This window comes from Micropterus salmoides, unplaced genomic scaffold, assembly GCF_014851395.1.
Source record: "Micropterus salmoides isolate LMB-PRFRI ecotype aquatic unplaced genomic scaffold, ASM1485139v1 Ms_hic_scaffold_4, whole genome shotgun sequence".
NCBI classification, from domain to species: Eukaryota; Metazoa; Chordata; class Actinopteri; order Centrarchiformes; family Centrarchidae; genus Micropterus; species Micropterus salmoides.
Window position 1 is genome coordinate 13114032 of NW_024043372.1, and position 11489 is coordinate 13125520.

General features: G+C 36.5%; 1 protein-coding gene across 1 annotated transcript; it reads right to left on the reverse strand.

Annotated features, from left to right (window-relative positions):
- Positions 1 to 2128: 2128 nt before the first annotated feature.
- LOC119886770 (tubby-related protein 1-like) lies at positions 2129 to 11007 on the reverse strand. The gene is given in 12 exon segments (XM_038697714.1): positions 2129 to 2980; positions 3391 to 3562; positions 4415 to 4513; positions 4627 to 4735; positions 4838 to 4950; positions 5216 to 5380; positions 5522 to 5820; positions 6002 to 6121; positions 8367 to 8501; positions 8631 to 8741; positions 8880 to 9012; positions 10993 to 11007. Coding segments are annotated over 12 exon segments (1605 nt in total). The 3' UTR covers positions 2129 to 2846.
- Between the last annotated feature and the right edge of the window lie 482 nt (positions 11008 to 11489).

An 11489-nucleotide genomic window follows, 5' to 3' on the forward strand; every position in this document is an offset into this window, starting at 1 on the left:
AAAACGAAGGAGGAGGGAGAAAAAAAAACACTTTCAAGGAGGAGCCATTGGTGCGCGTCAATCAACAAGCTTGGGGGCAGTGACTTCACTCCAGGATCCGCCCACTAAAACCCTGCACATTGAGGGGCAGCTTCCTGCCTTAAAAACCAGCCTCTGACAACATACTTTACGTACATACGCCAATTTATCCGTATTAGATTCAGAAATCCAAACAGACCATATATGTCAGGCTGGATTTGGGGGAATGTGTAGGAAATGCAGTGGTAGAAGAAGTACTCAGATCCTTTACTCAAATAAAGTAGTAACACCACAGTGTATTAATAATACAAGTAAATTACAAAGGTATTATAAGCAAATTGTTCATCCAAAATAAAAAACATTAATTTGACACAGTGGCCCTCTCAGAGTTTTATATTATTATATATTACTGGAATATTGTTATTGATGTGTTAACATATTAGCTGAAACATCATATTTTATAAGTTGTTCCTGAGTTTTGTTTGTGAAATCTACTGGCATAAAAAGTGCAATGTTTGCCTCTGAAATGTGAAGAAGAAGTATGAAGTAGTATGAAATGAGGGTGCAATTACTTTAAAAGTATACTTAAGTACTTGAGCAAAAGTACACAGGCCTAGTTAATGTATATTTCATCACTGATTTAATGATGCAGAAGACATCTATCCTGGTTCCAGGCCTCTCAATCTTTGAATACATTTTCCAGCATTGACCTCTATGATATTTCATAAGTGTGTTCCATATTGAGTTTGCTGTGTTATTAGTGTAACCTCCATGTAAACATTTTTTAAAAAGCTTGATATAATTATACATTTGTATAGTATGCTTGCTTTTTGAAATAGCAAATCAAAACTTTAATGGAATAAATACGTTTCAGTTAGTTGTTTGCCAGCTGAGGTAAAATAAATAATGCAATACATTTTTAAAAATCAGCCAATCAGACTGTTCTTCCCACATTAAATACGCTGTATGTAAACAATTGTTTGTTTGTTTTTTCTTTGAAAATTTCTAAAAGAAAAACTTTGAGCCTATGCCATTTTCCTTCTCTTAGGGCTAATGTATGAGGTGGAAAAACTTTCTATTATTGAGAATGTGTTCATCAATATAAACGATATAAACTTAGACCCTGTGGACACACATCCATCCAGCAACAGCTCCTTCTGTTGGTCAACAACATGGTTGCAAAATCTTAACATGTATTTAGCCATCTTAAAAGCAGAGCTACTGTATATGCAGATGGTGTGAAAATGACTCCCTTATGGATTTACTAATTGTATGAGCATTTATAAATGACAACACTGATCTTGGCAGTTGTTTAGCAGGAACTCCCGTAACTGAAAAAGACAATGGGGGAAGAAGAACTCACCTTACAGCATCTGTCAAGAAGAGCTGCCAGCTTCAGGCTCCATTTAATCTGCGAGTTTGGACAACTGCCTGAGCAGGTTCAGGCAGAATACACACCTCTCACGTCCTCTCAAGGCCCTCGGCTCAAACAGGTTTTTCATCCTGAATGAATCTCCTCTCAACATGTGAGGAAGCTACTGGAGAACAGCGTGGGTGTCTCTTAACACTTGCAACTACAAGGAAGCTTTTATCTGTCATAAAATATATACATACACACATAAGGTCCCTGGCTGCAATCAAACTGGGAACTTTGTTGCCACCGGACACCCAAAATCCATTAATTTCTATTATATGATTTTAATTAAGCACTTTTGGTAACAGAAGCTAAACAGTTACTAAGACAGACACAAGAAGTGGTCAACATGCAACACACCAGTAACATTTACAATAAATGTTGACTTTAAGGAAATTACTTCACACGCTTTATTAAATTACAATAAGCCTATAAATGCAACAAAGGCAGTGTTCAGAGAAATAAATACATTTTACAAAATAGAAACAAAAAACACATAATAGAAAAATCTACAGGAGCAGAAATCAGACCCAATCGTGTAAGATGGGCAGAGAAATCTTCGCAAAAGTAAGAGTGAATACTTTGTCAAAGAATTTAAAAGTAGATACCACGAACTAAAGACACTCCTATTCCAACATGTTATATATTCTATATATGTTACTCTGACAATGCCTGACAACTGGAATTTCTGTTTCAAAGTCAGTGAAAGATGGACAGCCGGTTGTGTAAAACAGCTGTTTTGAGGCTTATACTACATGCTGTACTTCAAATAAAAGTAATTTTTTTTCTCTTTTTTTCTTAAAGCTATCAGTTATTTTGTGAGAGTTAACTGTGTTTAGGTTGTTGATAACTCTTGAATTTGGAACTACACATTCTCGTTATGACTTAATTTTTGGTGTGTTTGCATTTCAGTCACATCAGAAACAAGACATTTATATACAGCCCAATACACAGCAATGAATTGCAACACAACAAAGCCAAAACACAACACAGTTCAACATATTTTAATGATGCTTGTAAACACCCACATTATCAAGGTGTACCATCATCCCCTCAAAAAGCCCACAACTCTCCAGTCAATGGCGTCGTTTAAAGTGTGTCTGTCTGTGATTCACACAAATTCAGACGTTTCCTCTGACAAACCGAGACAAAAACCAGGACTCTCCTGTGCTATGTCGTGTGAGATCAAATGATAATATGAGACCAGTTTTTTTTCTTATTTCTGGCGGGAATCACACGCACATAAGGGCGACAGCGCAGCAGCAGGTATTGTCACATTCAAAGAACCATCATTTGTTAACGGCACCCACCACAGGAAGCGTTGAAGGTGGAGTCCAGAGACATGAGTTGTTCTAATGTGAGTGTATGCGTGATGCATACTGGTTTCAGTGTGAGTAGACAACTGGGGATCCAGTTATTCACAGGCGATTTTACCATCAAAGCTGGAGAGCGCGATGGCAAAGGCCTGCACGGCACACAGTGGGTAGTTGTAGTCCAGCGTAAAAATGTCATCAGCTATTCGTCCAAACTGCATCACAATGTAGTCCACTGAAAAAGGCAAGACGTTCTTTAAATAGGCAGGCAGATATTTACGTAATTAATATGATTCAGGTTCATTTAACGGACAATGCCAACAACTTGGTGTTTAACAGGTATGTTTACCACGTTGACCTTTTTAATTTAGCATATTAGCATGCAGACATTTGCTAATTAGCACAAAACACAAAGTTCAACTGAGGCAGAAAGTATTGGACAAATTGTCTACTTTATTTATTTAAACCTTATCATTGCCAGACAAAACTAAAGAGATCTAAAGTTACGCTTTGTAGATAATAGTAGCATCAGATAGATACATAGATAGATACATAGATACAGAGATAGAGAGATAGACAGATAGATAGCATCAGATAGAGAGATAGATAGAGAGATAGATAGATGGACAGACAGACAGTACTCACAGTCTTTGGTATGGACTATCTGGAAGTTCTTGATGGAGGCCTGGGTGACCCTGCCGTTGAAGTTGAGCACATGAGACGCCGTTTCTTCATTCCAGACAGGCGTCTTGTTGTGAAGCTCGATCATATTTTCCATCCTTCTATTTTGGTGCCTTATCAACAAGCCATCACATTCCTATGAAGAATAGGCAAAACATATGTCAGGAAAACTCCACACCAACAAGAGTAATATTATTTTACATGTTGGCATGTGATGCTCTCACAATTAACGCACAACATGCCATAAATCAAGCTGTGAGCAGTATGGATATATTTGTTGACATTGTGCATAGCAGGGGATTCTGGGATGCCTGATTTGACTAATGAGTCATCTGATGGTTTTAAGCACATGAATCAACAAGTCAAAATATCTACGGTTGGATGTGTCCACTTGATAATCCCAATTACACATTTATTACTTTTTGTAAACTAAAAAGTACAATTTAACACAAGACATATAGTATTAAGAATTTTTGTATACTGATAAACATTCAAGCAATGACCTTACTAAACACAGAAATTGTATGCATAATGGACACTGGCCATTTATACAAGGCCAATTCTCTCTTGTTTAAATCCAGTTGGGGACCATAAGAGACTTTAATGGACATAATGTAACAGCCCAGTCATTTTGACGATTATTTTTTTCTTTCTTTTTCATTTCACTCTACTCTCTTGGGCAAATACATATATATCGTGACCAAGAATTGGCATTTAATGTATGGAATAACAGGTATATCTGAGAAGAAGAGAAAGACTTACTTTTGGAGTTGTTTTGTGTGTGTGTGTGTGTGTGTGTGTGTGTGTGTGTGTGTGTGTGTGTATTTATTAAAGACATGTATACCTGTTTCCCCTGTGAAACACTCATTATGTATGAACTTACTCTATTGCCCCTTGTGACCAAGTCTGTTTAGTATTTTATTCCATTCATTCTTCGGTCTTTTTGCTCTACTCAAAGCAATAAAAAAAGTTTATTAAAAAAACTTACGTTTCTTGGTCGGAGAGGTACTCGCTCGTTGTCCTTATTCATTCCTGGAATAATAACCGTCATCCTTCGGGGCCCTTTCATTCCTAAGACATTTGTTTCCTGATGCCACAAATAAATCAAATCAAGATTTTCACATTTTACCACTTTTGTTTTTTAAATCAAATGTACCCCAAAAAAGTATCCATTAATTTCTTAGATAATAATTAACTTACATAGATGATGCCTGCTAACTCCTGCCGTGCATTAGACATGTCTGGAAGAGCTCTTTCTGGATTCAGAGCATTGTCAAATACAGTGAACTTAGTCCCCATTAAATTGGACCTAGACAATATATTAATTAAAAACTCACAGTAAAAGAATACTATGGTGATATTACACATTTTGAATGCTGCTTTTGAATGAATGATCTTTGAAGTGCTTTACCTCAGCTTTCCAATAAAATTCTCTCCACCTCTAGATAAATTTGTGGCATCAATGGAGATGAGGTAATTTGAAGTTGCACATTTCTTTCGTTTCCTTCCAGCCAAGAGGAATGTCTACAAAGACAAATAAATGACAAGCAGACCAGTTAGATTTAATGAGAGAGAGCAATCCTAAAATGACAATTATATTACTAAATGAACTAATACAAAACTATTGACAGAAATTATATTTCACTTATCTTATTTAATGGTGTGTCTGTTTTTGTCCAAATCTGGAGGACTACTCATTTACATCAATGTTGCTCTGATTGCAAAACATAATATCTGCTAAATGCCAAAACTATGAACTATCAAACTGCAATAAAGATAAATCCCTGACCTTTTTTCCATTGTCTAGGTGAAGGTAATACAGAGGGTAAAGACTCTTATCCATCCCTCTCTGGTCACGAGTCAGTCTGCATTTGATGGTCACACCCTGCGGAGCCGGCTGCATCACAAACTTCTCCAAGTCGTCAAACTCAATCTCAGGTGATGGAGATCTCTCCTGGTCAAGAAGCATGAATATATTCATTTTGATTAAAACCATAAATGATTAACCTCTTTCACTGAAATTAAATGTTGACTTGCCTGTGTGGCATGGCAATAATTTACTTAAATGTATTTTTTATTTATGGGTCATTTATACCTTTTTCTTCTTCCCTTTGCCCTTTTTCTTCTTAGACTTTTCTTCTTTCTCTGAGTCAGAATCATCACTCTCTTCTGCCTTTCCTGAAACATACAACACATTGTTACATACTTGTCAGTGACTCAAAGGGAGGATAAAATTAATGTTAAACCTGCCTTTCTTCTTTGTCTTCTTGTCTTTGTCTTTGTCCTTGTCCCCCGATATTTGGAACATGGATGCTGAGGCGGCAGTGGGTTTCTTTTTTGATTTGGCTGACTTTGTCTCCTCTTCACTCTCATCACTGTCTGATTTGGCAGCTGCTCAGGGAACAGGTATAAAGATTTTTAATTGAATTTGATGCATGATGCAAGATGCATGCTGTACTGTACTATAAAGTCAGTTAAGATGTGAGGTCTCATTTGCAATAAAGGATGTTCAAAGGCTTAGGAAAAGGCAAACCATAATGTTTTCAGCAGTGACCGTTTATCAAAATGTAAACACCTTTCTTCTTGCTTTTTGAGTCTTTTTCTCCATTTATCTGGAACATTGAAGCTGGTTCTTTCTTCTTGTCCTTCTCCTTTGACTTGGACTTTTTTTCTTTTCCATCAGAATCTTTTTCCTCTGAGAAATGAGACACAAATAAAATTTTAAAAATGTTATCTGTCTTGAATGTGATACCAAACTAGAGAATCATGGGCGCACACGCTGAGGAATTCAATCTCTTTTTTTCAAAGGCAAGTACAGTACATTTCGTTCCATTGTGTATTAGATAGTGGACTTGGAGAGATGTATGAAATGAATGGAAATCAAATCCAAACTGTAATCAAGCAGCATGGAGCAGGATTTGAGACCAGGACAGATTTGTAAGAGCAGAACAAATTTTGAGTGTGCAATCCTGATTCTGTGTGAGCTCAGTTTAAAATTTGCTCTCCCTGTTTCTTCCAGCTGTTTTGTAAAATTCTGAATGCTTGAGAACATGAGAGGGATTCAGGTAATAACATGGAAGATATCTAGATGAAGGTTGCCACATTCCTCACTCATATCTAGTGGCACAAGTCTTGTGCCCTCAAAACCTTGATTACACTCACAATGCTGTCAACGCTCACTTTTAAAACACAATGACGAATCTGTCCCAACATGCTCTCATATCTTGACTTGCTGACTGATTATTGCCCAAAGCTTCCTGTATAGTTTTGGTATTAATGAACTTTTGCCTTTTTACATATCTAGTAGATACAGAGCAACTTTAGCACTCTATTATAACTTCTATCTTTATAGAAGTTTCTGCTGCCGCACCACCAGATTGACTTTACATTTAAATTCATCCTAAGCACTGCTTCATTGAATATAGTATATTTGTTTTTACCATTTTTAAAATTGCTTCTATAGTAATGTATATTGTCTGCTACATAGAAGAAGGGAGTTACAGACTCATTTTCACTCTATAACCTGTTGTATTGTGACAAAATAAATCTACCTACCTACCTATTAATTCGGAGTCATGTTTCTGGCCATCTGTAAGTCCATTATTGACTTTTATTTTAGTTTGTGCTGAGCAAGTTAACAGACCTTTTTTGCTGAAAACAGCTGCCTCAGCACAAAACAATGCTATGAGAGTGGAGAGAGTGAACTAAAACATTAAGCTCTGAGCCAGAAAACCAAACCAATGAGCTGAAAGATGCTAAAAACCTCAGTGAACTGACTGCAAATACAGAGTCGAGTGATAACTCTCCGTTTGTTCATCACCTTACCGTTCATTACCTTTCAACAAAAGTAGTCATGTGAACCGATGTTAATAAAAAATAAGTATTATAGGTGCTTAAACAAAAGCTTTATAGGCCTAGTTCATCATATTAATAGTACCAAAGGTGATACTTGAACTTTTAGGATAAAGCTTTTATAGACGTGGAGAATCTTCTTTGAACAATATCTAATACAAACATGAAAATGCTGATATTGTACTGATATTGTGCAAGAGACAGGGCTAGCTGCAGTAGCAAACATATTGCCAACCATAAATTAGGCTACCTATATAATGAATCAATTTCAGTGGTTACCATACACTGAGCACCTGGCTTTCCTTTGCAGGAGGAGCAGGGAGCCACAAACACAAGTTAGAGCAGGTTGATCTGAGGTGGAGGAAGGTTAAGCTCTGAGGCAAAAGCTCTGGAGATGATCCAGCCAATTTATTACAAACAGCAACATTCTGGGCTATATCATACAGTAATTCAATAATGACGTGACAAATTGCTCAATTTAAAGTTATATCTCTGCAATGTTTTTCACTTGATTTTAGCTCAAGTAAGACAAAGGAATAATTAGCTACACTTATCAGAAGCTGTGTAAGACAGGTTTTTCCACATTCTTACTGTTTTTTCAAAAGGAAGAATTAGTGACATTGAGCTAAATGTTAACGTCAGCATGCTAACATCCTCATAATGACAACACGCTGATGTTAAGCAGGTATATTGTTTACCCTAGAGACATGCTGCTAGCGTGGCTAATTAAAAAGGTTAAGTGTGAAGAAATGCCAAAATCTTATTAGGACTTACCAAAATGTTCAGTCCTCTTTTAAAATCAACACCAACTGACACTAAAGTGGAGAACATCATAGCCTGAAATTATGAGGATTTGACTGTTGCAGTCATTTTAATTACACTTCCCACAGTTGATTACCTAAGGGCAAGCTACTCACTTGATTGCTGTGTTTGTTTCCTCTGCAACTAAGTCAGTGTTTCCACTCACTCACCATTACACAATAAAATGATCTAATCCTCTTAATCTGGTCTTAAAACTGTTGTTTAGATTACCCTGTTGGCCTTGTTTGGCCTTAATGACAAAACCATGATCTTTCTTCTTGCAATACCTTTGGGTTTTGATTTTTTATCTTTGGCAGAATGTGCGGGTGGAGAGGTGTCCTTGATTGTCTTTTTCTTAGTCTTCTTTTTCGGAGTGTCTTCTGCATCATTGTCATCATCATCGTCATCATCTGTGCCTGAACCTGCATAGATGAACAACATTTATTAAACTATTTTTTACATTTGAAGTGTTTATTTGTATGACATTTAATTAAAGAAAAGTCTTCAAGGTTTTCACACTACCTAGTTTTAACACGCCACTAATGACGTACCTTTCTTCTTTTTTGGAGCACTTTTGGCTTTCTTTTTTGGCTCTTTTTCTTTTTCCTTTTCTGGTTCTTCTTTATCTTTTTCTGGTTTCTTTTTCTTCACCTTCTTTCCATCTGTAATGTTGATAAGGAAACAGCGGTGTAACCAATGTAGTGAGATTACAGTAGAGATACAGAAACATGCAAAATATCACAGTTTGTCATCTACTTTCTTCGTAAGAAATGATTAAAAAATCATAGCCTCTTCCTCACTTTGGATGGCAGGACTGTCCTCTTCGGATACATCTTCACTTTTCTTGGTCTTTGTTTTTTTGGGCTTGGCCTCTTTTCCATTTAGCTTGGCTTCTGTTGAGCCATTTGCCTCATCTTTCTTCTTTTTTGGCTTCTATGGATTTTCTTTAAAGATACAAAACAGATTAGAGGTGAGACTTGTGGAAGAAGGTCAGGAGAGAACAGATGACAAAACTGAACATGAGAAAAACTGGGAGACAGATAAAACAAATTTTGGAATATTTAAATAAAAATTGCAGCATCATGAGATCTTTATCAATAATAATGACTCACCAGTCAGATGTAAAGGGAAGCAATGGGTTGAAATGAAAAGAAAATATTTAGAGGGATTGTATTATTACTACTTCTACAGCTCAACATTGTTGATCTAGCATACAATAGAAAGTATTCATTTTATGTTACACGGTTCGCATTAAAATGTATAAAGAATATCTTTATATTGTTCTGTAATAGCAAATGTAGTAATAGACATGTTTAGCTTCTGGTAAAGCTGTATGTTGAGCTGCTGATGTCAATTTGGATTTACTGTTTAGGTACAGGAAGTCAATGAAGCAACAGGCATGATAACAATGATACAATCCCCACACCTGCATTTTCTAGAATTGAAAAATCTGTTACTATTTCTGATAATACAGCAACACATAGTTAAACGTTTCGTTACTGTTTTATTTAAAACTTGCTCAGGCCTCCTCCTGAGTACTAACAAACTAAAAATAACACAATTACAGTAAATCACAAACACACTTTACATCACACATATTAGAGGATACAAGAAAGCAAGCCTCTTTTTTGTCTGTTCTGTATTTTTTTTTAAATGTAAATCTTCACTACTTTCTCCAATTTCCTGTTTTCAGCTTTCATCTGGGCCTTTAGACACAAGAGCTTAAGGCAAAGTCCAAAGGGGGCTCAAACCTACTCCTCTATGTGACCAGACACTTTCACATAAAATATATCCACGTTACAATTACTAAGAAGGGAACCCAGTTGTGTTTATACCAAGTATTTCATAAGTGTGAGGAATCTGAAGACTAAACCTTTGTAAGTGACAGGCACAACGTGTCACTGTCCCAAGTCACACTGAAGGAGGTCAGTGTGATTGCGGCCAGCAGAGACAGTAAAGGTAATCCTATTAGAGGTAGATCCTGCATCGATGGACTATCTGTCTATCTGGTCTATTTGTGTCCACAACTCTTAAGTAATGGCAGATTTGACATTTGTCATATTGCAATTAATTGCTGGGTCAAAATTGTCAAATGTTATTTTACACAAGTTTGAACTTTTTTTGCAGAATTACTAGACAGTTCTTCACTAACAACTTTTATTCTTCTCTATTTCTTTTCATAAGAAAAGTGTCTTGTGTCATAAGAAACTTGCTGCTGCCACAGATCATTTTCATGTGCTTGGTTATTACTCTAATCAAAGCATTGCTAAAAAAGTGGGTTAACTGTTGGCAATACAAAAAAAATCCTTTCATAATAAATAAAATAGACATTAAAGAAGGAAATGCAAAAAGGAAGTTACATTTGGTTAGTTGCAGTCACATTTGGTTTGGACGTCACCACAGCAGCACTATAAGTGGTTTGGGTGACTGGATGCCTAGAGTGATGCTTTTCAGTTTCGAAGTCTTGTCTGAATAGGGTCTCTGTTGGATAATCTGTAAAACTCTAATACAATACTTCCCATATTGGCGTTTTTATCCAGTGCAGTTAACTCACATGTGGGTCAGAGATTATTGTCTATGTAATTGTTCTTCTACATGTGTTTGATTAATATTTAAATAACTGAAGTATTCTACATCACAAACTAAACACAAGGCAATAAAAAGATTGAAAAATGTCTCATGAAAGCATTGCACCCCAACTCCAAACTCTGCACTTTAACTGTAAGATTGTTGTATGACAAGAGCAGAAGTGGTATTTGACCCTTATTAAAGTAACTTTTGTTACCCCTCAGGTCTCACTCTACAAATATTATTACATGTCATCACTAGGCAGCTGAATAAACACTGAGAAGTAATCTTATTTGATAGAGTCAATTAAAAAAAATCCACAAAACCACAACCCCACCCTTTTACCTTCTCTGCTGACATGGCAAGGCCTCCGACTTTCTACCACCGCTTCTCCTTAGAGGTTAGAAAATAAAAAAGCAGGCTTCTCAGCAGAGATAATGAAAGAGTGAGAAAGCCTTGCACTCACTGCGTCTCCATCAGCAGAAAGTTGTTAATAGGATTTATGTATAAAGCCATCTGCTCTGTAGAAACACGTCAACGGGTGAAACCAACAAAGGCTCAGGGGGAGGGAGAAGACTTGTTTATCACATTTGTCCAATATCCGAGACCTGAAACTCATTTTTGTGTCCGGGACATCCGTGTCAGCTTCACACCTATTGTACTTTAGATCAGACAGCCAGCAATGTCAGTAAAGTCTATCATCTTTGTTCACTATTTTTTCAACAGTTTCAATAGATGGAATGGGATTCTATATTTTCTTAACCTTAAATTTAAATAAAATATTTTCCTGCAGCAGTGGGTCTGAAGCAGAATCCTCATCCTCTTGACTCCTGGGGAAAAAA